The following is a 27,893-nucleotide window of genomic DNA, read 5'->3' as shown; positions in this document are numbered from 1 at the left end:
CCTGTAAGATAAATGCTATTCAGGAGGCTGCAGATCTGGCTCAGTGGTAGAGCACTTGCTAGCCTGTGCAAGGCCCTGGTCCCATCCCCAGCACAGCAAGAAAAGGAAAAAAAGAAAGAAACTTGCCATTCAGGTCATGAGTGTGTACCACTCAGCTGCAGGCCGTGTCCTAACCATAGGTCAAAATGACGAAAGTTCCAGCTGCTGTTTTTTTGTTTTCTTTTGACAGCTCTGGGGATTAAACCCAGAGCCTTTTTAAATGTTTTATTTATTTATTTATTTTTGCGGTGCTGGGGATGGAACCCAGGGCCGTGTGCTTGCAAGGCAGGCACTCTACCGACTGAGCCATCTCCCCAGCCCAACCCAGAACCTTATGACACGTGCAAGGCAACTCTACCACCGAGCTCCATCTCCAGACCTTTTCATTTAGTTTTTTTTTTTTTGTTTTGAAACAGGGTTTCCTAAACTGCCCAGGTTGGCTTTGGATTTTCGATCCTCCTGCCTCAACCTCCCAAGTAGCTTGGATTACAGGTGGACACAGCTGTGCCTGGCTTCGGTCACTGTTTTTAAGGGGAAGAAATCAGAACACAGGGGAGTGGGAGCAGTCCACCTAGGTCTCCAGGAAAACAAGTCAAAATCCAACACTTTCAGTATTTAGAATAGTACATGATCCAAACAGTGACATAGGATCAGGCTGAACCACACACTAGATCATGATGGCAGAGAGTTAACTTTTGGCCAAACACCAGAGAAGGTCCTTTGAAAGTAACTGATAAGCCAGATGCAGTCGTGCACGTCTGGGAGGCTGAGGCAGGAGGATCACAAGTTTGAGGCCAGCCTCAACAACTTAGTGAGGCCCCATCTCAAAATAAAAAGAGCTGGGGGGCTGGGGTTGTGGCTCAGGGGTAGAGCACTTGCCTGCATGCGTGAGGCACTGGGTTCAATTCTCAGCATCGGATATAAATAAATAAGACAAAGGTCCACTGACAATTTAAAAAATATTTTTAAAAAAATAGCTGGGGATGTAGCTCAGTAGTAAAGCACCCCTCGGTTCAATACCCAGTACCAAAAAAAGAAAGAAAGGAAGTAACCCATAAATAACCACCTGGGGGCAAAGAAGCTGCTGCCTCCCTCCCCTCCCTCCCAGGCAAGGGGTAAAGCAGCCAGGTTGGTGGTCCCCACCCCTCTGCTTTTCCCAGCCCAGCGGCTCACATCTTCATTAAAATCCATATAGTTAGACACGATGTGGATGTTGGGGTGGAACACTTTCATCTGTCGGATAATTTCTTCCAGGACATCGCCAATGCCCGCAGAAAAGATGAAAAGGGGAACATTGTTACGATAGAGTGTGTTGAAGAATGTCTCATATCCCTCCCTGTAAAGAGAAGGAAGAATTCTGAAAGGGTGTTGCCTTTGCTACTGTTCTCTAACATCTATTTGGGCTACGTATTTTTATAATTTTCATTGTTTTCAAACATTTTAAATTGAGGTATATACAATAAATACAGAAAGTGGTTATGCACTAGCTGAACTGATTCTCACATCCATATTCGTCCAGGAAACACTAATCAGATCAAGGTTCCCTCAAGGTTCCTCTCAGTCAATACTATCCTCCCTCTGCATCTGACTTCACATCACCATTGATAAACTTCGCAGGTCCTTGAACTTCATATAAAGGGATTCAGCCGGGTACCGACATGCACACCTATAATCCCAGCAAGGCTCCAAGCAACTTGGTGAGTCCCTGCCTCAAAAAAGAAAATAAAAAGAGCTGGGGCGGTAGCTCAGTGGTAAAGCACCTCTCAATTCAATCCACAGTACCAAAAAAAAAAAAAAAAAAAAAGGCAGGAATTCGTACAGAACATACTCTTTTCCACTCTTTTCCTCTGGCTTATTTTGTTCAACACACTGTCTGTATGATTTATCCATTTTCCGTTTGTTTATTTTGGGGTACTATTTATTTTAAGGCCCTTAACCCCTGAGCCACATCCCCAGCCTTTTTATTTTTTATTTTGAGACAGGGTCTTTGCTAAGTAGCTTAGGACCTCACTAAGTTGCTGAGGTGGGTTTTGAACTTGTGATCCTCCTGCCTCAGCCTCCTAAGCCACTGAATGATTTGTATATGGTGAGTAGTTTCTTCCTGTCACTGCTGTGTAGTAAGTATTATTCCAACATATAAATGTGCTTCAATTTGTTTATTCAGCTTTCTGTTGGAGAGACAACTGAGAGATGTTATCCGATTTCAGCTATTATGAATAAACCCTGTGCGTGTCCTGTCATATGCATTCACTGCTCCTGGACATTTACCTAGGAGAGGGGCTGCTGAAGCAAGAAGACAGGCAAATGTGTTTTGCTACTCTTCACGCCACTGGGAAGCTCTCCTGGGATACCTTCACTGGGGCTCTTCCACATTCATCTCAGTATTTTCTGAGTCTGCACACATCTCAACTCTTGGTCTTTCAGGGGCTAGCCTCTCTCTCCAGTAAGGATATGCAACCCTTTAAGGGCCAGAACTGAGGTCTGTTCCCATCTCTGTGAGCTTCCATCCCTGCTCCAGGAAAGAAATTTCCAGCAGAGACAGCTGCTCAGTGAAGGATGGTAACGCTCAAGGGTCCTGGTTTAGCAACTCCCATGTCTGGGTGGAGAACAGCGGTCACCCAGAGGGACTCCAGAAACCTTTACCATCAAAAAAAGGAAAAAAAGAGCTAGACTCTAAGAGATGGAGCCCTGGCCATTTTGCACTGCCTCCACGGGGGATGGCGCCTCTGGCCATGACCATGTGTCCTTTGACTCTCCAGTTACTAACTCCGCTCCACTTCTCTCCATCTTCCTATGCATAAACAAATCAGTTTCGGGCTGAGTTTGTTTTGTTGTTTTGAATTCTGGAGACAGAACCCAGGGTCTCACCCCCCGCTAGGCGAGCCCCAAGAATGCAAAGCAGTTTTGAATAGTCTGGCAAAAGTGTTTCAGAGCAAGAAGCTCACCTGAGCATTGCAGTGGACTCTCTGACCACTTGCGCTATCTGACACTTCTGGATCCTCTGCTGACACAGGAGGTTGTGCGCTCTGGTCCACCTAGGAGCAGACACCCCACAAATGCCCAATTCTAAATTACCCAAGCCTGTCTTCCTTAAAAGGAAGAGGGTGGGAAAGCAATGCAAGGGGGACAGAGCTGGAGGGGTTGGCTACGAAAGTGGAAGCCCCTTCAGAATCCTCGCCTCTGTGACCCTACTCTCTATAGACGCTGTCTAGAGATGCTGGTTTATATAGCGGGGTTTGAATTTGTCCCCCAAAGTTCATGTTTTGAAGTCTTGATCCCCAAGGCAAGAGATGTTGGGAGCTGGGGCCAAATGGGTCATGTTTGGGTCAGGGGGCTTTAACCTCATTAGTATGGGAGTAGGTTCCTTATACAGGGAGAAGTTCAGCCCCCTCTAGATCTCTTTCTCTGACTCTCTTGCCCTCTTTTTACCCTTCCTCCCTGGGATTGTGTAGCAGGAAAGCCCTGGGTAGACACTGACACCTTGACCTTGGACTTCCCACCTCCAGCACAGTGAGTTGATACATTTCTGTTCATTTTGTCTCCCGCTCTGTGGCATTCTGTTACAGCAACACAAAGTGGACTATGACAGGGTCATTTCCCCAAAACAGGCCACCAAACCAAGGGATTTCTAACTTATTCCAAGGATTCTCTGAGGGCGTCCACTCTAGCTGACACCAGGTAGTCCTGGTGTAGATGGACAGTTTATTCTCATGGCTGGGCTAACAGCATTCAGTTAAAACCTCAGTAAGGTGAAGGAGCTGTCAAGTCATCAAAGCTCTGGAAGAACACTGGCCGCCCTGCCCACCCCGTCTTCAGGGCCCAGGAGCAACTCCTCACCAGCACCACTTACCATTCTACCATCTGAGGCAACTTCTCTTTGATGGACCGGTGTGGGTCAATCTCAATTGGGTAGTAGTGGTGATAGAGCGCCGCGAGCTGGGGACATCCACGTGAGTAGAAAAGTCATTGTTAACACACACCAGGTCTTTCCCTAATGAAGTCCCACAGCATAAGAGAAAGACTGTTTAGGGGATGTAACCTTGTATCAGTGTTAGTTTTCAGGTAAGGACGTGTCCTTTATAAGACTCAGTTTCTCCTCTTTTATTCTCTTACAACACTTGCATTTACCTATTTGATAAAGTCCAGGGTGGGACTGGATCTGAGAGCTCATCTTGCACTCACCCTGAGAACGAGGTCTAGGAGGCAGTGATACAAGGAGATTTACTATCTGATAAAAAAAGGCACTGGAACTTTTTTTTTTTTTTTTTTTTTTTTTTTTTGCTGATGTTATGAATTAGCTCAGTCATCAGGGTTGTTATTTTTTTAATTTTTTTTAAAGTTGTAGATGGACACAATGTCTTTATTTTTTTTTTTAATTTTTTTTTTTTTTTTTGGGTGCTGGGGATCGAACCCAGGGCCTTGTGCTTGCAAGGCAAGCACTCTACCGACTGAGCTATCTCCCCACCCCCAATGTCTTTATTTTATTTATTTTTGTGGTGCTGAGGATCGAACCCAGTGCCTCACATGTGCCAGGCAAGTGTTCTATCACTGAGCCATGACCCCAGCTAGATTCTTTTTAGTGTAAGAAAAAGAAAATTAGTATATCTAACTCATACTTTCATTAAGATTCTTTCTTTCTCCTTCCTTTCCCTTTTCTTCTTTTCTTTTCTTCATTTCTTTCCTTCCTTCCCTTTTCTTTTTAAATTGTGAGACAGGATCTCACTAAGCTGCTTAGGGCCTTTCTGAGTTGTTGAAGCTATGAAACTCACAATCCTTCTATATCAGCCTCCTAAGTCACTTGGATTACAGGTATATGCCACCACACCTGGCCATTTCTTTCTTCTGTAAGTTAATTGCATTTAGATTTTTAAAAAGCAAGCCAGGGCTGGGGTTGTAGCTCAGTGGTAGAGCGCTTGCCGAGCACGTATGAGGTACTGGGTTCAATTCTCAGCACCACATATAAATAAAATAATAATTTTTTAAAAAGGCAAGCCAAATTTAAAGAAAAATATTTGATAAAATTGTACACAGATATGATTGAAAACAGAAAAGTAGAGCTGGGGTTGACTCAGCAATAGTGCACTTGCTTAGAATGCGAAGGCCCTGGGTCAATCCCCAGGATTTCCGCCAAAAACTAAAAAAAAAGGGAAAGATTCTCAGTGTGTGTATTTTTGGAGTACAAGAACATTTTCTTTTTCTTTTCTTTTTTCTTTCCAGGGATTGAACCCAGGAGCACTTAACCAGCAAGCCACATCCCCACTTCTTTTTTCTATTTTATTTAGAGACAGGGTCTTGCTAAGTTGCGTAGGGCCTCGCCAAGTTGCTGAGGCTGGCTGAGAACCTGTGATCCTCCTGCCTCAGCCTCCCAAGCCGCTGGGATTACAGGTGTGTGCCATTGCGCCGGCAAGAACATTTTTCTACAAGCATACTAGAACTCAGAACTCAAAAGATCCCATATATTTATGTGTGTGTGTGTGTGTGTGTGTGTGTGTGTGTGTGTACTTTTGGTGCAACTTAGTCAGACCCCCCCCCCCCCCAAAATGGTGGTGGTTGGGAAACTGGTGATGTAATTCAGTGGTAGAGAGCCACCAGGTTCAATCCTCAGTACTGCAAAATAAAAAATAAAATGCTATCTATAAATCACTGCCCATCTTAATAAGAAGTAATCATCTCAGAGTGTACTGGAAAGGCATGCCTGAGAGCCTGGGTTTGATCCCTAGTACTGCAAGAAAAAAAAGAAAGAAAGAAAGAAAGGAATATTGGAAGAATTGATGAATAATGAGAGACCAGTAGACCCAGTTAGACTGCAATTTAGTGACTAATGAAGTGGAACTAAATGATATAATCATGCACTGGAAAGAGCTCAGCAACCTATAAAAGTGCAGGAGGGTTAAGTAATATAACATTCAGTTCTCTTATAACAGAGTCTATATTCCAACCATCCATCATCCTATGTCTCAGCCAATAGGGAAAAGCTGTCCTCTCTTATTAAGACAATATCCACTGAGCATAAAAATTGTGTAAAGAATTAATCTTCTACGATCTCTATAGTGGAATCTGGTTCTAATCAAGAGGCACTGAAATAGCGTATGCTTTCTGAGCAAAGAAAGAGTGACCCACCTCTTTGCGACACTCCTCACTGATGATCTTGCTGTTATCCAGAATATCTGGAAAAACACATAACTCCTTTTACTTGCCCCTGAGAAGCTGTCATCTTGTCAAGTCCAACAAGGCAAGCTAGAATGGAACTTACTGTAAGAAGAAGGGCATCGCTTTCCATTATATGCAAACCTGCTCAAGGTCATGTCAAAATCAGAAATCACCTAAAAGGCAAAAGAAAGGTGCTGGTGCCTAAACAGGCACCTTCCATTGTGCCCTGCCTCAGCCTTGGGGCGGGTTTGAAAGTTAAATCAGCCCAGTGGCCAGCCTAGGGGCAAAACCCTGGGAGAGTCAGAGAGGGATAGAGAGGGAGGGAAAGAATGACACTGTTACAACCCTAAGGAAAGCCCAGTCTCGAAGGGGTGTGTGGGACCCTGTGTAGGTGTGCGCGCGCGCGTGCGTGCGCGCGCGTGTGTGTGCGTGCGCGCGCGCACGCGCGCTGGCTTTCGAAGGCATCCTCCCAATGCACGGGCTCCTTCCTAAAGTACCTTCGGCTGACTTAGTGGGAAGCCCTCTGGGCTGGGGCCGTGTGTGCCAGGGGAAGGCCCAGGTCCTTCACGCTGGGACCTTTGTAATCTAGGTTTCAGAACAGCAGGGTCTGCCCCCAGGCGACCCTACCTGCTTGTCCTCAGGCCCCTTGGGGCGGAGCGCCACGCGAAGGCCGCTGGGCAGGACCCCTCTCGCCCCGGCCCTCGCTCCCCGGTACCTGTAGCCGGTCTCCTCCGCCGCTGCGGAGCGCGCCCAGGATCTCCAGCACCCGCCCGGGCTGCCGCATCAGGACCGTGGCCTTCATCAGGGTGCTCACCTGTCCCGAGACCCGAGAGAACCGCTGACCCCGGCGCCGCGCTGGGCCCCAGGGAAGCCGGGCTCGCCCGGGCGCCGCGCCGCGACCTCGGCGGCCTGCCGGGGGTCTGGGGGCGCCGTGGGTTCGGGGCCCGCTGCATGCGGGACGCTCCCCGCAGCCTCACCTCTTCCGCCATCGCGTGGGGGGCCTGGTCCGCGGCGCGGGAGACGACTACGGTCCCGCGGCCGCACTGCGCAGGCGTCGCCCGCAGTCCGCGCCGGGTGCCACCCCGGCCTCGGAGCTTTTACGGGACGCGGGCTAGAGCAACTGGTGGCGGGTTCTATTGTGAGGAGGAGGGGGAGGGTCCCAAGATGCTGGGGTCACGTGCGTGAGCTGGGCTGTCATGGGGCCATATGTGGCTCCTGTCACTCTCTAGAATAATACCCTGACAAGAGTGGTCATTTCCTGGCTCAAAGTTTGCAAGAGGAACAAAACCGACGCGGGGAGGGGATAGGAAGGTGCCCCTAAGTGAATTCTGTCAAACCATCCTCACTTGGGCCCCTCCTTGTCACGGAAGAAAGTGAGCCACTAACACAGCGAGGGTGCAGGGAGAACTAGGGTGCTGGGCAGCATGAGTTTTAATCATTTGTTTGCTGGGTGTGGTGTGCATGCCTGCAATCCCAGTGAGTTCAGAGGCTGAGGCAGGAGGATCACAAGTTCGAGGCCAGCCTCAGCAATGTAATGAAGCCCTGAGCAATTTAGGGGGTCCCTGTCTCAAAAAATAAAATAAAAAGGACTGGGGATGTGACTCGCTGGACGTGCCTCTGGGCTCAATCCCCAGTACAAAAAAAAAAAAAAAAAAAAAAAAAGGAAAAAAATAAAATAAATTAATCAGCTTCACTTCTGCCTTCTGCTCTGCTAACTTGGAGTTCTTTGAATTCAGCGTGTAGGGAGCACAGTGGGAGCCATGGAAGGTGGACGGATGCTGCAGGGATCTGAACCTGGACAACCTGAAGAGAGCAACAGGAAGTAGAATCAATAAAAAACGCTAATATGGTGTTGGTGGTAACAGTTCTGCTTTGGGCTCAAGGGCAAGGAAGGAGGCAAGGGGTAGTGTTCTGTCAGTGAGGTGTGGGGGGCAGGGAGGAAGGAGGGAGAAAGGAAGGGGCAGGGACAGGAGGGAGTTCCAGAACCTGAGAGCACAATCCTGAGAGTGATCTCACTGCGGGCCCAGGATTCTGGAACTTGGGCTGCCTGATGGGCCCTATATGAAAGATGTAGTAGGGAAAAGGAGCGACAGCTGGCTAAAGGGGCCCCCCACAACCCTCCCCGACACCCCAGGAGAGCAGCCTCTCTCCGCTGGTCCCAGGGTGCCATGGAGATGGAGAGCACGGCGGCCTCCACACGGTTCCACCAGCCTCACATGGAGAGGAAGATGAGCGCGATGACCTGTGAGATCTTCAATGAACTTCGGCTAGAGGGCAAGCTCTGCGACGTGGTCATCAAGGTCAATGGCTTCGAGTTCAATGCCCACAAGAACATCCTCTGTAGCTGCAGTTCCTACTTTAGGTATAACAGGGTGCTGAACTAAGCCCAGGGGCAAATTGGGCTCCTCTTGAGGCCTTTTGATCCATTGTTTCCCATTCACCAGCTCTGACATTTAGGGACATCAAAGCTCTGGGCTCCTGTAGTCTGGTTCCTGTCTGCAGCAGAGATACAACTTAGGCCCACAGCCTCTTTTCTCTGATATTCATCTTGAGGTCAACCAAATTCTGGTGGACCAGGTGATTTCTTCCTTGATTCTCACCCAAACCAAATTTTGTTTAGGCATCCATTCTGGATTTCCTACTTAAACTCAGATGGCAATGCTACTTAGATGAACCTTTTGTCCCTGTCCCAGTACATACCATTTAAAACAGGGTGATAAGCCAGGTGCAGTGGCACATGCTTGTAATTCCAACAATTCAGGAGGCCGAAACAGGAGGATTGCAAATTCAAGGCCAGCCTCAGCAACTTAGGGAGACCCTGTCTTGGAAGAATTTTAAAGGGCTGGGGATATAGCTCAGTGGTAGAGTGCTTGCTTAGTGTGGGCCTGGTCCTGGATTCAACCCCCAATGATGCAAAAATCAGTAAAGAAAGAAAGAAAGAACGAACAGAAAAACAAACCCCAGGGTGGTAAATAAACAAGAATGGAGGGGGTGTTAGGCAGGGTCGTGCATGCCTATAATCCCAGTGACTTGGGAGGCTGAAAAAGAAGGATCTCAAGTTTGAGGCCAGCCTGGGAAATTTATCAAGACCCTTTCTCTTTTTTCTTTTTTTCTCTTGGTACTGAGGATCAAACCCAGGGCACTTTACTTCTGAGCTACATCCCCAGGCTTTTTTATTTTTATTTTGAGACCTGTTTTCACTAAGTTGATGAGGCCTCAAACTTTCTCCTTCTGCCTCAGCCTTCTGAGTCACTGGAATTACAGGCATGGACCACCGTGCCTGGCTGCAAGACCCAGTCTCAAAAAAATGAAGATGTAACTCAGTGGTAACATGCTCTTGGGTTCAATCCCCCAACCCCACCAGAAAAAAAAGGGGGGGGGGGCGGGGATGGGAAGGAGGATGAAGAGAAAGTACCTAGGAAATATTTGTAGAAGAAAACGGGAGTTTTGACAAGAACCATTGAAACCCAGGAAGCAGGACTATTTTGTTCGTGACCTGAAATTTTTTTCTTTTCTTTTTTTCTTCCTTTTGGTACTCGGGAATGAACTTGGGATTTTTAACCACTGAGCCACATCCCCAACCCTTTTTATTTTATTTTTTTATTTTAAGACAGGGTCTCTGTTAGTTGCTTAGGGCCTCACTAAGATGCTGAAGCTGGCTTTGAACTTGCAATCCTCCTGCCTCAGCCTCTTGAGCCACTAGGATTACCGTCTTGTGCCACCGTGCCTGGCCACAACATGAATATTTCTGAGTAATCTGCTCCAGTGAAAAAAATGGTAAATGTGTCCCACCTGTTGCTAAATATTCTCATTCATTTAAACCCTAAAGCAGGGTCACAGAAAGACCAGATAGTAAATATCTTAAGCTCTGTAGCCATTTAGTCTCTGCTGCAGCTACCCAGCCCTGCATTTACACTGTGAGAGCAGCCACAGAGTTTTAAATGAAGGGGTGTGGCTGCATCCCAATAAAATTATTTCTGGACACTAAAATTTGAATTTAATTTTCAGGTGTCACAAAACATTCTTTTGATTTTTCCTTCCAACCATTTAAAAATGCAAACAACAACAATAGCAAGAACCCTTAACTTGTGGGCAGAACAAAAACAAGAGGTGGGTTGGATTTGGCTCAGAGGCTGTGTTTGCAGAATTTGATCTCTCCAGGCACAGCTACTCAGAAGGCCGAGGCAAGAGGATCACTAGGGACAGCCTGGGAAACATAGTGAAACCCTGTCTCAAAATAAGAAATAAAAAAGAGTGGGTATGTAACTCAGTGGTAGAGCACCTCTGGGGTCAATCCCCAATACCACGGGGGGGGGGGGGGGGAGAAATCAATCTCTTAAGTCCATACCCCATTAAAGTGCATAGAAAAAAAGGAGCAAAAATATATTAGAGCAGGGATTCTGCTTGTTCAACACCTACAAAAGTACCTAGTTACATAGTAGGGGTCCAATGCAAGTCGTGAGATGATGGTCATTTATTCAGTATTTATTTATTGAGTGACTATTTTGTGACAGGTGCTATTCTGGGTACTGGAAAGAAAACAATGAATAAAAGAAAATTCTTGTTCTCCTGGACCTTAGTATCTGGCGGGGGAAATAGGCATTGGAATGAGTACAACACACGTCCAATTATACGTACTAGGGGAAAAAAAGAAGGAAGACGGAATTCTGCATTGCAATTTTATATAGAATTGACAGAGAAGGCCTTGCTGACAAGGTAATGTTGGTAAAGGTTTCAGGGGAATGAGGGAGAGAGAAAGATGGAGATTTGCAGATCCTTCCAGGCATAGGGAATAGTAGCAGGAAGGTAGAATTGCCCCTAGTGCTCCAAGAACAGACAGGAGGTGGACAGGGTTGGAACGGAATGAGGGGACAGTGGGAGAAATGGGCAAAGTGTTCAGATCTCAGAGGAATAAGTTTGGTAAGTGCTTTGTGTTTCACTGTAAGAGGGGAAGTCAGTGGAAGGTTTTGAATGGAAGAGGAATAAACTCTTTTAAGGATCACTGTGGCTTCTGGGCTGAGACTATAAGTGCTCGAGGGTCGGGGGCAAAAGCAATATCAGTTAAGTTACTCTGGATAGTCTGGGCAAAAGGTGTCGATGGCTTAGATCAACCAGGTAGCAATAAAAGAGGAGGTGAGTGATCAGATTCTGGTTAATGGCTGTTGAATGGTACTTATTTAAGAAGGATATTGCTCAAGTGTAATTTCCTTAAGCAAGTGATGCACCCCTGTAATCCCAGCGGCTCAGGAAGCTGAGGCAGGCGGATCATGAGTTCAAAGCCAGCCTCAGCAATTTAGCAAGGTCCTAAATGACTCGGTGAGACCCTGTCTCAAAATAAGTAAATAAATAAATAAGTAGGGCTGGGGATGTGGCTCAGTGGTTAAGCACGTCCCTGGGTTCAATCCCTGGTACCAAAAAAAAAAAAAATCGAGAGCCAGGTCTTCCCTCCCAGTCTAGATATCAGATTCTCCATCCATAAACTGGAAAAAAAAAAAAAAAAAAAAAAAAAAAAAACTAGTTATCATGAGGATAAAGGAGAGAGTGATCAAAGTTCCTGGAAAGTTTCTCTTCTTGGCTACTGCATAAAGCATGTGTCTGCAATCCCACTTCCTCAAGCCAATTCACTTCCACCACACTGTGCACCATTTGGAAAATATGCAAAATCAAGAAGAAAAGGGGAGTTGGGAGACATATATTCTGTGGCTGCTAGTTTCTTTCTTTCTTTTTTTTTCCAGAGCTTTGTTTACAAGTGGCTGGAACAACACTGAGAAGAAGGTATACAACATTCCTGGCATTTCCCCTGACATGATGAAGCTAATTATTGAATATGCATACACCCGGACCGTGCCTATCACCCCGGACAACGTGGAGAAGCTGCTGGCTGCTGCAGACCAATTTAACATCATGGGTATTGTTAGGGGTTGCTGCGAGTTCCTCAAGTCGGAGCTGTGTCTGGATAATTGTATCGGTATCTGCAAGTTCACGGACTACTACTATTGCCCTGAGCTGAGGCAGAAGGCCTACATGTTCATACTGCACAACTTCGAGGAGATGGTGAAAGTCTCAGCAGAGTTTCTAGAGCTCTCGGTCACTGAACTTAAGGATATCATTGAGAAAGATGAGCTCAACGTCAAACAGGAAGATGCTGTATTTGAGGCCATTTTAAAGTGGATTTCCCATGACCCCCAAAATAGGAAGCAGCACATTTCAGTTTTACTTCCTAAGGTCAAGTTTAGTTATTCTTTGCAAATGCTTAACTGCTCACTCCTGATTGATTTATCCCAGAGGAATTGTCCCTAAGAGCCACATCCTCATGTGTGACAGATTCAGGGCTCTGTTTACATGCGCTAACTAGAAGTCATCCCTACTATTGTCTGGAATTCTGCAATTTTCTTTCTCCTTGGCATTGCTAGTTCCTTGTTCCTTCTACCCGTTATGTTCCATGGTCAAAATTTTCCCCAGTAGGCAGGGAAGGAGAGTCCCTTCAAGGAATTCTAAAGGGCCACCTTTCACCCTTTTCCATTTAATGACTTCCACAAACCCAAGGCACAAGTTGGATTAGAAACCAAATCCTGAGAAGTGCACACAGCAGTAGTCAGTTGGTGTTGATCAGTGTTATTTTACATATGGAGATATAGGTATTCAATTTCTAAACAATTACCACAGCTGCTTCTGGCCTGACAATCCTGTTCTGTGACCCCTTCAGGTACCTTCCAGCTAGCTCATTCTCAGCATCAAATTGCATGCCCCCCACCCCCCACCAAACAAATATTTAAACTGAGTCATACATCTAAAAACAAACCAAAATAATTTCAGTAGTACCTATAAAACAGGTCTGAAGGATATGGGATTTCCAGGCACCCTCACCTCATCTGAATGACTCTCTGTATTTCCTTCGTAGGTTCGCCTGGCCCTAATGCATGCCGAGTACTTCATGAACAATGTTAAGATGAATGACTATGTCAAAGATAGTGAGGAATGCAAGCCAGTCATCATTAATGCCCTCAAGGCCATGTATGATCTAAACATGAATGGACCCTCTAATTCTGACTTCACCAACCCACTCACCAGGCCCCGCCTGCCCTATGCCATCCTGTTTGCAATTGGTGGCTGGAGTGGTGGGAGCCCCACCAATGCCATTGAGGCATATGATGCTCGGGCAGACAGATGGGTGAATGTCACTTGTGAGGAAGAGAGTCCTCGTGCCTATCATGGGGCGGCCTATTTGAAAGGCTATGTTTATATCATTGGGGGGTTTGATAGTGTAGACTATTTCAATAGTGTTAAGCGTTTTGATCCAGTTAAGAAAACTTGGCACCAAGTGGCCCCGATGCACTCCAGGCGTTGCTATGTCAGCGTGACAGTCCTCAGCAATTTTATATACGCCATGGGAGGATTCGACGGCTATGTGCGTCTCAATACTGCTGAACGTTATGAGCCAGAGACCAACCAGTGGACACTCATCGCCCCCATGCATGAACAGAGGAGTGATGCCAGCGCCACAACACTCTACGGGAAGGTGCGGAGCCAGGGCATGGCAGGCTTGAGAGGGGAGCCGGCCAGAGGAGCTGCCGTCCTTCCCCGGGTCGGGGGGATGGGTGACAGAAAGCGGGAGACTTACTGTGCAGCAGTTATCGTTTGGTATCCGCAGGGGCTGGGACCTCCCGTAGATACCAAAATCCATGAACTTTCAAGTCCCTTATCTAAAGTGGCATAGTGTTTGCAAAGGCTTCTACACATGTCCTTCCACATACTTTTTTTTTTTTTCTTTTAGTACTCAGGACCGAACCCAGGAGTGCTTTACCAGTGAGCTATGTCCCCAGCCCTTTTTATTTTGCAGCAGTATGTTGCTGAGGCTGGTCTCCAACTTGGCAATCTTCCTGCCTCAGCCTCCCAAATCACTGGGATTGCAGGTGTGCGCCACCATGCCCAACTCCTTCCACGTACATTTACATTTTGGTGCTATGGATTGAACCCAAGGTGCCCAGCCACTGAGTCACATCCCTGGCCTTTTTTTTTTTTTTTTTTTTTTTTTCTTGCCACAGGGTCTCACTAGGTTGCTTAGGGCCTCACTAAGTTGCTAAGGCTGGCCTTGAACTTGTGATCCTCTTGCCTCAGCCTCCTGAGCTGCTGGGATTACAGGTGTGTGCCACCACATCAGGCCCTTCCACATACTTTTACTTGTAATACCTAATACTATGTGAATGCCATGTAAGTAGCTGTTATGCTGTATTGTTTAGGGAGTAATTACAAAAAAAAAAAAAAAAAACTGTATATTTTCAGTAGACACAATTTCCCCCCCAGTATTTTCAATCCTTGGTTGATTCAACCCAAGGATGTGGAACCTGAGGATACAGGGGGCTGACTGAATCTTCTCAAATGCTTGACCATTTGTAACTTTTATAGTGGGACTTGGGAGGCTGAGTCAGGAGGATCAGAAGTTCAGGCCTCAGCAATTTAGTGAGATCCTGTCTCAAAATAAGAAATAAAAAAGGGCTGGGATGTAGATGAGTTGTAACATGTCCCTGTGTTCAATCCCCAGGGTCGGGGTGTGGGGAAAAGCAACCCATGATGCAGCTGCAACCCAATTCCAGCTGCTTGAGAGGCTGAGGTAGGAGGATTGCAAGTTTGAGGCCAGCTTTGGCAACTTAGCAAGGCCCTGTCTCAAAATAAAAAGGACTGGGGATGAAGCTGTGTTAAAGTGCCCCTGGGTTCTACCTCCAGTACCAAACAAAAAATAATGCATGTGTATATAGAAAAATAAATTGATCATACAGACTGGCATTAAGTGTCCCCTGCCACACACGCAATCCTCTCTATTCCTGAGAGCAATTTTAACAGTCTCTCAACTCTCTTCACACAGGTCTACATATGTGGTGGGTTTAATGGAAATGAATGCCTGTTTACAGCAGAAGTGTACAACACTGAGAGTAATCAGTGGACAGTCATAGCACCCATGAGAAGCAGGAGGAGTGGAATAGGTGTAATTGCTTATGGGGAACATGTGTACGCGGTGAGTTTATCTTGTACAAGAAAATTACTAGATTTTCTATTAGCAAACAGGTTTAGTCTACCATTGGTAAGCTTCTGCAAAGAGGGAGGCATGAAATCACTGGTTCTTCCCAAGAGAGGGCTTCCTTCTTTCTTTTTCTTTTGGTACCAGGGATTGAACCCAGGGGCTCTTTACCACTGAGCCACACCCCAGCCCTTTTTATTTTTAGAGACAGGATCTCACTAAGTCGCTTAGGGCCTTACTAAATTGCTGAGGCTGGCTCTGAACTTGCGACCCTCCTACCTCAGTCTCCCAATTCGCTGGGATTACAGGCATGTGTCACCACGCCCCATTGTCCCAAGAGGGCTTCCTCAGTGAATGAAAGCAATGGTTACCAGTCAACCATGTTTCTTTTGCAATCCACAGGTAGGTGGCTTTGATGGAGCTAATCGACTTAGGAGTGCAGAAGCCTACAGCCCAGTGGCTAATACTTGGCGTACAATCCCCACTATGTTTAATCCGCGTAGCAATTTTGGCATCGAGGTGGTGGATGACCTCTTGTTTGTGGTAGGTGGCTTTAATGGCTTTACCACCACCTTTAATGTTGAGTGCTATGATGAAAAGACCGATGAGTGGTATGATGCTCACGACATGAGTATATACCGCAGTGCTCTGAGCTGCTGTGTGGTACCAGGGCTGGCCAATGTTGGGGAATATGCAGCTAGACGGGACAACTTCACAGGATTAGCACTGCGAGATGAAGTAAAGTATTCCGCTTCGACAAGTACCCTACCTGTATGAGCCTCTTCATTTAGCTAATAAAAAGTCTAAGCAATAAGAATTAATTCTTTTTTTAAATAAATGCAGTCTTTAAACTTGTAAGAGTACTGGAAAATGTTCAACTTAAGGGAAGCAAGGGTTGGATAAATGAGGGAGTAGGGGAAGAATGCAGTTAACTTCAACAGTGCACAATTAAGAAAAATCACACAGTGCAAACTAGCTCTAAAGAAATATGTTTATTGAAAACTTACATTGAGACAATTAGTAGCTTTAACACAGAGCACGATCGCTTCAGGAACATAAGACAAGCTATTTTAAAACGTAATGTCTCAAGTTTTCTAAATACTACATCTCCGCTGACTTGAAGGGAGACAGTCAAGATTATACTTTGCATAGGGGCCTGGATACTGCTAGCCCAAAAATTTGTTAACAACTAAATATTAATTTTACAAATAATTCAACAAGCCCTAGCACATGGATTGTAAATCTTCAAACACCTAGCAAGCACTGCTTTTCACGAGTGCATGAAGCAGGAGGATTAAGTTAACAAGTGCTGTAGCTTATGTGCTTTAGTGTAAGTGTTGACATTTGTAGGAATAGTCACAGAGTAAGACGAAAGCCCTACAGGAGCCATGGGTAAAGAGCAGTAATTTGGCTAACTAAGTACCTTAAAGCAAAATGACTATTATGTTACTGTTACTGTATTATAGCACTCAACTATGAGCTGTTTTGTTTTTGGTCCAGTGACCAGAACCTAGGTTATAATGTAAGCATCAAACAACAGCAATATGGACTCTTCTCAAAAAAGTAACAAACTGGAGTGACAAGCAGTGTCAAAACGTTTGACGGTTGAGGAGAGACTGAGGAGTTTCTCCAATATTCGACAGTTAAAGCACCCTATTTTTCTAGTGTAGGCAGAGTATTTGTTTCACAATACTGTTTACTTTCAAAGACATGAAATGTATCTTTTTAATTTAAGCTTAATTTGAGGAACGTACCAAAAAAAGTCCTTTAGTTATGCTTGATTAGACCAAGTAAATAAATGTATAATTCAGCTCACCTGTCTACTTATAGTGTTGATGACAATCAGGAAGCACAAAATGAAATATTTTAAACATATCACATGCTACACCAGTCAAGAGATAAGAGAGAAAAGTGTGCACTAGAAACTGCCTTGCCAGCAGCCTGAAAGATTTAAAACACAAAAATCTCACATCTTCTATAAATACCGTTTCTAGCTTCAAACTTATGTTCTATGTTAAAATGGTCTTTTTTTTTTTTTTTAATATAAACTTTTTGGTCCCAGAAATACTATACAAAACAGGTGATCAAAACAAAACTGATGTCAATGAATTCTAAAAGCTCTGAGCAAAAAGTTATTTTTGAGCTGGCACAGCAAAAACAAAGTTGACTATCAAGATACACAAGACTAATCATGCAAATAACTACAGTGAGATGTATTAAACACTAAGCTCATGACTGACATTCTCAATTTACACTAATTTTTTTTTAAACCATGTTATGGTAGGTATAGTTAAAGAATACCCATTCTAAGATAAAAGTAGCCTCACTGAAAGTTATGTATAGTTATTACTTTTTTGGTATTATCAATCCCTCCCTCTCCCTTTTACCAAAGAAAAATAAAAGCAATAGAACAAAGATTTGCATGAGTACATATTAAGTTGTCTTTTTTTTTTTTAAAGCTGTGTTTTAACTGCTTAAATTACCAAACACAATTTTGAAGTTTCATCAAAAAGAAAATTTCTTTCCCAAAGACCACTTTAGGCCTGATCATCATAATTAGAACCATTCTAAATACTCTTATTTCCAGATGAGAATTTCAGAATGTCAGCCTTGAACAGATTTAAGCAAATCTGGTTTGTTTCCTTATTAACAAGTTAGTTAGGATATTTCAGAAATACAAGTTACTGATGTGAAGTACACATGTGAATTCAAATATAAAAATTAGAAATTCAGTAGTCAGGAAAACCTGCACACATCATCATGCAAGGAAGGACTTACCCCTTCTTTCAGTCAAGGCCTAGGCTGCCTGCTGAGTCAAAAAATAACAGTTTTGATCAGGTTCTGAAAACCAGATTATACCTAAATCTTATTAGTTATTGTTTCTATCACATCATGTGAAAAAAAGAGGGATGATCCCATAAACAACTTGCAAGTGAAAATTCTGAGATCAAAAAACAAAAACAGATTGGGTATGGGTGGCCTACTGAGGCAGGAGCAAGTTCTAGGCCAGCCTCAGCAACTTAGCAAGACCGTGTCTCAAAAAAATAAATAAATAAATAAAATAAAACTAAAACAAAATGTCACACTCTTTTGGAGAAAAACTGGCCTCCTAGTGGGATACTAAATTATTTCAACATAACCAAGAAATGAAGTTTGCTAGCAGAGTCTATCAGAGAGAAATGAAATCATTGCGCTTCACTGGATGAATCTGTCTTACAGACCTCTCACAACCAAGAATTAGTGCTTCTCAGAACCCAAACAGCATTTATTAAAATAACTGGGAAATGGAGAAAGGTAGTAGTGTGGTAGGATAATATATTTTTAGGAAGAAACAGACTTGCAGTTCCCCATCCTTACTCCAGTCTAAATTAAATGGTTTTAAAACAGATTTCCACTCTATTTATTAAAAATACCTGTCCTAAGCCAGGCGTGGTGGCACACGCCTGTAATTCCAGCAGCTCGGGAGGCTGAGACAGGAGGATGGAGAGTTTAAAGCTAGCCTCAGCCATGGTGAGGCGCTAAGCAACTTAGTGTGACCCTGTCTCTAAATAAAATACAAAACAGGGCTGGGGGTGTGGCCCCGTGGTCAACTGCCCCTGAGTTCAATCCCCAGTACCAAACAAAACAAAAACTTGTCCTAGGCAGGGATACTAATTTAGAAAATTCAGGAAAATTCTTAGAGTCAAAATTTCTGGTTGTGCTTTTCTTTTGATGATTTGATAGTGTGATCACTATCAACCTATAGGTGATTAACTATATAAGACTAGGGAAAAAGAAAAAAAAAATCACTGTACTTGGACTTTGACTTCTAGAATAGTATTCCAAATTTTCTAAAAAGGTAAAGACATTTCTGAATATGGAGGACCCACACTGCAAACCACCAGGAGTCCTTTATGTTAACTGAGTGATGAAAGAATCAGTCTGAATGCTAACTCATATAAAGCTCAGGAGTGTCAGAGAATCAGAATAATGCATAAAAATAAAGGATAACTGCAATGATTATGCACCCAAATTTGGTATTCTAGGTTCAGGCAAAGTTCCAACAGAAGTCTAGGACAACTGGATAAAATATTAAAACAAGCAGGGCCAGAAATAATAAGGTTTCTCTTTAGCAACATTTCTTTAAATTGTTACTTTCTTTCCATTTTGAAAAGCCTTTTAGAAATTTAGATTCTACACAAAATGCATTAGAGCAAAAATTAAAACTGAAGGCATTGAGTATCGATTGTCATAAGCATTAAACTCATTAACGTATCCTCAAAAAATCCTGCAACTCCTGAAAAAAAAGTTTTAAATTCATTTGATTTCTCAGTCTACACTTATAATACTTTTCTTTTTCTTCTTCTTTTTTTGTTTTAAACTTTTCTTCTTAAAGAAACAAATCTCACATATGCAACTTATTCTGTGTTCAATTTTTTGCCAACTACCATCTCAGGGTGATTGGCTTGGAAGTCTATAAATAGCTGCTAAAGAAGTAAAATCAAAACAAAAACAAAAACAAAAATAAAAACACCATGAGCCAATCATCTAGAAATGAAAACAGCACTTCTAGATAAAGACAAATAACAAAATATCAATGCAAACATTCCAAAATCATCTTGCTGAATATTGTGCTTTTTCCTTTAAATTTCAGTCTCACTATTGCACATGCCTCCTGTGGACGAGGGCTTAATGCATAAATTCTGATCTTGTTGAAACCAACCATTCTATAAAAAACGAAAAGGAATATCAAAGTAAATGTGCAAATAAAATTGGTTCTTAAAGCATGTTCAAAATATAAATCCCTTAAGAAAAAGGAGTCATAACTTGTTGGCAGAAAAACAGCCAAGTAATTAGACCTGCTTTTTCCATTTGTCTTTAATAAGATCTTATTTAGCTTGTACACACACACACAAACCAAAGACAGATAAAGATCACAAACTAACAAAAATTACCATGTATTGAATTCAGTTTTCCATTCTTCAGTTTTTAACTATACTTCCTTTACACGGAGTAATAATCAGTCCAAGTAGAAAATAAGTTATCGACATACTTTTTCAAGTAACAGTCTGGATATCTTCAGCCTCATGAAACACGGAGAACAGTTTATAAGCTGCATGTGTTAGAGAATTTAGCATTCAATCTGAGAACTTGGCACTCGCCGCATGTTCAGGGCATGCCGATGTATTTCTTGCATCTGTCTGATGCGGTCCTTCTGCCACATTAGGTTTTGAGGCATAGGATATCTCTGTGTGCCATGCAAGTACCGGTATGGGATCCTGACGTGACAAGCAGTGGCTCTACAACGAGGCTGTGGCATGGGAGGAAGGAGCATCCACCTCTTTCTCTCTGCACAGTATCGGTAGGCTTCTTTCCGGTACTGTTTGTCAATATCATCACTGTTTTTCCAGCCTCCAATAATGAAGACATCGTCTTTGTAATAACAAATGGCTGCCCCTTCAATGCTTAGGACTTCTGGAGGCAAGCTTTCAAGGATCTCATCAGACACTTGGCTGGCAATTTTTCTTACTGCCTCTTCATTTTCTAAAGAATAGCTCTTGGGACAGCATGATGCTGTCTGATAAAAGTTTGAATTGACCACAGACATCTGGAAGAAGCAGTAATTGTCAATAAGTGGCAAAGATTCCACATCTTGCCATTGTCGAGTTTCTGTATCATAGCATGTAATCACAGCCTTCAAGCCATCCTCAGTGTCTCGGTCCACAGGAGTGCGGGCAGCAATGTACACAAATCGGTCTTCGATGGCGAGTGCTTTGACATCTCGAAGAATCTTTGGTGCTGATTCCAAATTGTGCCATTTATCGAGCTCAGGATTATAAACGGTCACATCTTTAAAGCCAGGACTAAAGTTGCCATGTCCACCAATGCTATACAGCTTCCCTTTGACTTCTGTTAGCCCAAAAGAATGCTTCCTCGTCATCAGACTACAAACATGCTCCCATGTATTCAAATTTGGGTTGTACCTTTCCACAGTTTTGGCAAACCCTGGTTCCATTGATCCAGCAACATACACATAGGATTCTGTTACCGCAACAGCATGTCCATCAAGGTGATTATGAATATGGGGCAGGTTCACCCATCTGTCCTCATCAACAAAATATCCCACACATTCACTTAAATAATCGCCTCCTTCTGACACACCTCCAATAACCATGATCACATCCATATTTTGCCCATAGCGAGGTAACAATGAGACATGAGACGTGGGAAGCTGGAATGTGCCGGACTGTATATTCTCAGCTCTCAGAGCATGCCTCTCCACAGCATCGGCCACCAGCTTCACACAAACTTCATTATTGGCCACCAGCCTCTCTGGTTTAACATGCCGAGTAAGGTAGGTAGGTTTCATCTGGGACAACCTGAGCAATTTAAAAAGTTCTTCAAAGTATCTCTCTCTCTCTTCAGCGTTTCTCTGAACCCATTTCAAAACTGTTTCAAAGAGAACCTCCTCAGAATCAACTGTAATTTCCAAGTCTGAAAGCCAATCTCGAATGAGATGAAAAGGTAAAGTATAAAATTCTTCATCCTGAATGACTTTGTAGAAATTTCTCCGTATCATATCAGCAGCTTTTAGAGCAAGTTGACTCAGGGTATACATGTGAGCTAAGCTATGAATGGCTACACAATTTGAGAGATGAAGTTTTTTCTTGAGAAATTCTCCACAAAATTCTTTTAAGCGAATTAATAAGAATCTAGAATTAAGAAAAAAGGAAAAGATTAATTTTCAAATGTGCATATCTTATGTGGTTGCATTTTGAAAGCACACTAATTAAACAAATCAAAATGATGAGATTAACCTCAACTGATGCACATCTTAAAAAAGGAAAATTTCCTAAATCTGAAAGCATAATGCTGGAAAAAAAGTGTATTTAGAAGTATATGTAAAATTCACCTTTATGTAAAATATATTTTAAAATATTTATATTAGGTTATACATAATTATATACTATATATCATAAATATATTCAGATATAAAATGAGAGTTTTTAATTATGTAAGATTTTTCTGGAACACATTTTTTTTTTTTAAATCACCTTTTTACTTTTTATTTATTTGTATGTTTGTTTTAATGTGGTGCTGAGGATCCAACCCAGGGCCTCACCCATGCTAGGCAAGCGCTCTACCACTCAGCTACAACCCCAGCCCCTGGAACACATTCTTAAATAAAGTACCATAGTCTTTATCCTCAGCAAAGGCAAATTCCAAACCAAACTTGTCTCTGCCATTCTTTCCTAATCCCTTGCTAGTCATTGGCCTCTTCTTTTCCTCTTTGCTTTTTCTTTTTCTTTTGTGGTACTGGGGATTGAGCCCAAGTGTAATCTACCACTAGCAACATTCTTGGAATTTTTTATTTTGAGACAGGGTCTCCCTAAGTGGCTCAGGCAGGCCTTGAACTTTCATTTCTCCTGCCTCGACTCCTAAGTAGCTGGGATTGTAGGCATATGCTACTATGCCTAGCCATTGGCCTCCTCTTCTGCTTTTTGTAGTACTGGGGATCCACTGGGGCAGCAGGTGGGGATTACAACTGAGTTACATCCTCAGTCCTTTTTATTGTTTTACTAGAGAGGGTCTCATTAAATTGCCAAGGCTGGCCTTGAACTTGTGCATCCTCCTGCCTCAGCCTCCCAAGTAGCTGAATTACAGTCATGTGCCACCATCTTTCATAAGGCAGGGTCTTGGTGAAAAGACTTTCCTCAAGTATGACTATATAGTCTAAAGTAAGAGCAAGGCAGGAACTGTGACTTCCTGGAGACTGGTCAGATATCAAAAAGAATAGGAGTCTAAGTCTCTGGGTCAGAGGTTGTACTCTCTTCTTCACCAGAGTATTCTCCTTAGACAATCAGAGAGGGTGAGGTGCTCAGGGGCTTTGTTCTGAATTAGGTTCTCATTAAAGCAGGGACAGGAAGCAAATCCAACCATCTGAAATCAGGAAACAGAAGCACAAGAACAAAAAGCATATGTACAGGGCAGTACAGGTGAAAAAACAGAAGAAAGTAGCCTGGCATGTAGCTGACAGGATGCTGCCGGCCCACCTAAATTCAATTCATTGAAAACACAGACACACACACACAAGTTTTAGCCAATATCATAAATCTGGCAGCATTCAGCCCAACAGTGGCCAATTTGAGACAACTGCTTTAAAGAGAGTAAGATTCCAGAGCCGAGAAGAACCTCAAGCAATATGAGGATGACTTCACCAATCCAGGCCCATCTCAACTCGTTTGTTATTAAGGATGTTGTGCTTAATAACTACCTTAAGTACGATGATAAAAAGACAAATGAGAAAGGCTCCCTTCACCCTCCTAAGGAAACATACTATATTAGAAATAAAACAGACAAGGTGGAGTGGGAGTGGGAAGGGCTCTAATGGCTCCCACACATTCTGGGTGCCAGGGTCAGCCTGATTCCCAGGCTGCCTTGAGCTCCTGTGTTTGGAAGGTGCTACAGGTAACTCTGAGGTATATTCCCTTAGACAGAGGTATGGAAGCACTGCTGTAGAAAAACAACACTGCACACACTTGGCATCTGTCATGTGACAGGCACTGTGCTGGGGGCATGTCCTATTATTTCTGATCCCTACAAGTTTCCTGCAAGGTAGGCAAGACCACCAACTGAATGTATTTGGGTGGAACCTCAAAGCTGATGGGATGATTAAATGCAATGTTTGCAAAGCACTTAGATTGGTGTCAGACACAAAGCAGATGCTCAGCCTCCCTCCCTGACAGAGTTTTAAGAAAAAGTAAATGGTTTGGAGTCTTCTCTCCTCACCCTTACTTCACCCCAACTGAAAAACACAAGATCACAGGACAAAAACAAAGCTTCAGTGAGTGCAATGACCCTTCTCTATGCATTTGCATTTAATGAACCACCCTCTCTCGGGGTTATGCCCATTCTGCCCACCTTCTAATTGACCCAGCCTCATACTTTGAGAAAACAGAGGCAATCAGGCAGGAATTTTATCTTCCCACCATCCAATATGCCAGTAGCTGTACTCTATGGCTGCCTTTCCAATTTTAGTATAGATTCTAACCCTTCTTGGCTTCAGAGACTTTACACCTGCAATCACTTCCCCCACTCCTGTAACATCAATATTTCCTCTCCCAGGCCTTTAAAATTTCAAGACAGGGTCTTGCTAAGTTGTTGAGGTTGGTCTCAAATATGTAATCTACCTGTCTCAGACCCTGAGTAGCTGAGATTCTAGGTGTGCACCACCACATGAGGTCAGCCCAAGCCTCTTCATAGCAAGTCTTTGCAGGCTCTTGTCAATGCTATCACAACCTCCAGTGATCACTAATGGATTGGCTACTTCCTCTCTGACACTCTTCCTTTCTACATTTCCATGGGATTAGTCTCCTTTGCTTTTTTATTTATTTATTTTTATCCTTCTAGAAAATTCCAGGGCTATCTTGCCTGCCCTCTCCCCCTTTCCCACCTATACTAAGTAATCTCATCCATTGCATGGCTTAAATTACCATCTATATGCTATTTTCCCCTCAACCTTTATCTCTAGCTTCCAATGCTTTAAACGTAAAGATTTATGTTTTTCTGTCTTATTGAGATGATGAAATGATCCTGCCTTATAAGGCTTTCCTTACATCGTTTCTTCTCATGATTTCTTGATTTCCCCCACCCCTCTCATAACCTGACCTGACTTAGGGACTCAATGCTCCTCTTCTTCTTCTTTTTGACACTGGGGATTGAATCCAGTGGTACTTAACCACTGAGCCACATCGCCCAGCCCTTTCATTTTTAATTTTGAGACAGGGTCTCACTAAGTTGCTGAGGGTGTTGCTAATTGCTGAGGCTGGCCTTGAACTCTCACTCCTCCTGCCCCAGGCTCCTGAGTTGCTGGGATTACAGGCACACCATGTTGCCCAGCAACTGAATGCTCTCCTATGCAACTGTCTACCCAGACATCTCTTTGATCAAATTCAAACTGACCCTCCTCCCAAACCTGCTTTTTTCCATATCTTTTTTTTTTAATATATTTTTTAGTCATAGGTGGACACAATACCTTTACTTTTTTTTATGTGGTGCTGAGGATCGAACCCAGGGCCTCAAGCATGCCAGACAAGTGCTCTACTACTGAACCCCAACCCCAACCCCCTTCTATATCTTAACAATAACTTTTATCTTTTCAATTGCTTGGGTCAAAAAAACTCAGTCTTTTCCTTTACACTCACATCAAATCCACTGGCAAATTCATCTTCTCTACCTTCAAAATACAGATGTTAGAGAGGAGAGGGGCACTAAAGGTGTGGCTCAGTGGAAGAGCACTTGTCTAGCATGCAGGAGACCCTGGGTTTATCTCCAGCATCAGGTAGGAAGAGAATATAACGGAAGTCAGTTGGTCTCATCACCTGTCCTTTCTCTTCTCAACCCAAGCTTCCACCACCATTCCAAGAACTTATACTAGTCTCTCTGCTAGTGTTTCAAACCGCACCATTCTTCTTGCCATCTCATTCAAAGTAAGAGCTCATATGCTTCCGTAGGCCAACAGGCTCTAGAGGATCAGAATTACCATCCAAAGGATTCGGCTTCACCCACCCTATATTCCTCAATCCAGGCACACGGCGCATACAGCAGCTCCACCTTACGGCTTTGCACCGGTGTCCCCTACCTGAAACACCCTCTACTTTACCTCCTTTATTTGTTTGCAAAAGGCATTCTCTATTCATGCAGTTTAAAAATCAGTCCCTCTCCATCAGGGCTTTCTATGTCCCCTCCATCACACTTTATTTATTTATTTATTTTTTCAGATCAATAATCATCCTTCGACGGACTATATTTTACTTATTGTCTCCCAATGTAAGTCCAAGGAGGAAAGGGGCTTTCATTTGTTTTGCTCACAGCTGGATCCCAAGTACCTTAGAGGCCAGCGTCTGACCTGATCCATAATAGGTGCGCACTAGGTATCTGCTAAAACAGAGTATGTAAAAAGATACTGTCTCTGAAACATCCATTCCCGCTCCCTACAAAGCATTTTCCACAATAAAAGACTCATCTTTTAAAACACTTAAATCACTCAGCTTCCCATCACACTCAGTAAAATCTAAACTCCTTGTTCCAATGCATGTCACACACCCTTCTTCCTTTCACCTACTAGATCCCTCCGTAAGCCAAACTGGATCAAGCCTAAGGGCCTTTGCGCTGCCTGGAATGTTCATCCTCCATCTTTGCACAGCCAGTTTTTTCCCGTCATTTAGAGGTCGGTTTAAATGTCACCTCTCAAAAAGGTCTTTCCTCAACAACTAGCCTTTCACTCCTTTTAAATTTCATCACATTCTTCGCTGTTCATTGCCTTTGTCCCTCCACCTGGAGTCTGCACTCCCTGGGGGCAGGGCGCCCTCGCCGGAATCGCTGGGGCATCCGCGGTACCCAGCGCGCTGGCTGCCCCACAGCAGAGACTGTGACTGCGGTCCGCGGCGCGGCCGCCCTCGCCTACCTGTCGGCCAACTCCAGCACCTCGTGCACACTGCCAGTGCTGACGCGGATGCGGCCGGTGTACATGTATTCGATAACGGCTTCCACCGTGTCGGGTTCGGGCCCCGGCTCCGAGCTCCACTTGCGCATCTCCACCCGGCCCGAGCGCGACTCGGAAAACTGGCCGGAGAGCAGGGGTGTGAAGTACTCGGTGGCGGCAGCGAGCACCGAGCGGTGGGCCCGGAACTCGCGGCCTCCGGCGCCGCCGAAGCACAGAGTGATGTCGCAGAAGAGGCCTTGGCGCCGCTGCTCGTTCTGCCGCCAGGACAGCTCGGAGCAGTGAGAGCTGCACTCAAAGTCCTCAGCCTCTGGGCCAGGATCGCCCCCGCTTGCTTCCATGGCAGAGATGCCGGGCCCCGGCCCGAAGTCCACCGTGCCGCTGCCTCGGACCTCGGCGGCCAGCCCCGCTGAGCCGGCGGCGGCCGTCTCCATGCTCTCCATCTCCAGCACCTGTAGGGATGCAGCTGCGGCCGCCGCTGCCGCCGCCGCCGCCACTGCTGCCGCCATCTTGACGCCGCCGCGCCGATCTCCGCAGTCTCAGAACGGTGCGGCCATTCTAGTGCGACACAGAAGGATTCTGGGATTAAATAGTGCGCGCAGGGCGGAGCCGCGCCTGCGCCCGCCGGTCCGTCGCGCATGCGCAGCCGCGCCGCGCTCGTAAGCTTCAGGCTCCCACCGATGTGTGGTTTGGAGGGCTTCCTCCTTTCTTGAGGGCCCTGCGCGTTTCTCATTTTCTAAAGTTAAAGCCACCTTGCCAGGCGTGGTAGTGCACGCCTGTAATTCCAGCGACTCGGAGGCTGAGGCAGGAGGATCTCAGGGCGAGGCCAGCCTCAGGTACTTAGCGACACCCTGTAAAGCACCCTGGGTTAAGTCCCCAATACACGCCACGCAAAAAACATTTTTAAAAAGCTACTCTGGTCGTAACATGGGCTTTGTACTTAAAATGGCTTGGGAGTTCCATCCTCAACACTGCCAAAACTAGTTAATAAGTAAAATGGCATTGGAGGAAAAAAATTTAAGTGGGGGGACCTTAAAGATCGACCCTCAGCTAAATGATGAGGGTGAGCGTAATTATTCTTTGTTTTCTAAAAATGGGGATATTATCAGGCTTAAAAGATCACTGAGGATTGAATGAGGTAATGCTTGAGTCATGTTTTGCATGGTGCTTGGTTCAGTTTCGTATTTGTTAAAAATATGAATAAAA

At 44.3% G+C, this 27,893-nt stretch overlaps 3 protein-coding genes across 6 annotated transcripts in view; 1 reads left to right on the top strand and 2 right to left on the bottom strand.

The window, feature by feature from the left end:
- NT5C3B (5'-nucleotidase, cytosolic IIIB) overlaps positions 1-7,314 on the bottom strand; it is a 10,977-nt gene extending 3,663 nt beyond the window's left edge. For both annotated transcript variants that reach the window (XM_079132857.1, XM_079132858.1), the window contains exons 1-7: positions 7,167-7,314; positions 6,905-7,003; positions 6,293-6,362; positions 6,160-6,206; positions 3,890-3,975; positions 2,985-3,074; positions 1,213-1,375 (exon numbers count right to left, since the gene is read on the bottom strand). In XM_079132857.1, coding sequence (XP_078988983.1) covers positions 1,213-1,375; positions 2,985-3,074; positions 3,890-3,975; positions 6,160-6,206; positions 6,293-6,362; positions 6,905-7,003; positions 7,167-7,178 — 567 coding nt within the window. In that variant the 5' untranslated portion in view covers positions 7,179-7,314. The remainder of the gene's footprint in view (positions 1-1,212; positions 1,376-2,984; positions 3,075-3,889; positions 3,976-6,159; positions 6,207-6,292; positions 6,363-6,904; positions 7,004-7,166) is intronic.
- On the top strand, positions 7,188-18,749 carry KLHL10 (kelch like family member 10). 2 transcript variants are annotated; one of them, XM_079132817.1, is made up of 7 exons: positions 7,188-7,327; positions 7,926-8,040; positions 8,352-8,551; positions 11,925-12,414; positions 13,091-13,708; positions 15,053-15,202; positions 15,608-18,749. In XM_079132817.1, exons 3-7 carry the CDS (start codon positions 8,358-8,360, stop codon positions 15,980-15,982), a joined length of 1,827 nt encoding a protein of 608 aa, XP_078988943.1. In that variant the 5' UTR covers positions 7,188-7,327; positions 7,926-8,040; positions 8,352-8,357; the 3' UTR covers positions 15,983-18,749. The 2 variants fall into 2 exon arrangements, with proteins under 2 accessions (XP_078988943.1, XP_078988942.1); XM_079132816.1 differs by having other exon boundaries at positions 7,926-8,047.
- Positions 16,179-27,893, bottom strand: KLHL11 (kelch like family member 11). 2 transcript variants are annotated; one of them, XR_013762707.1, is made up of 3 exons: positions 26,652-27,893; positions 20,140-21,897; positions 16,179-19,911 (listed from the first exon to the last, which is right to left on the bottom strand). XR_013762707.1 is itself a non-coding variant. In XM_079132812.1 (2 exons), exons 1-2 carry the CDS (start codon positions 27,194-27,196, stop codon positions 20,316-20,318), a joined length of 2,127 nt encoding a protein of 708 aa, XP_078988938.1. In that variant the 5' UTR covers positions 27,197-27,893; the 3' UTR covers positions 16,179-20,315. The 2 variants fall into 2 exon arrangements, 1 of the variants encoding a protein (XP_078988938.1); XM_079132812.1 differs by having other exon boundaries at positions 16,179-21,897.

Source organism: Sciurus vulgaris, assembly GCF_902686455.1.
Source record: "Sciurus vulgaris genome assembly, chromosome: 3".
Taxonomy (NCBI): domain Eukaryota; kingdom Metazoa; phylum Chordata; class Mammalia; order Rodentia; family Sciuridae; genus Sciurus; species Sciurus vulgaris.
The sequence above is the reverse complement of the archived record's forward strand: the minus strand, read 5'-3'. Positions and strand labels throughout refer to the sequence as shown.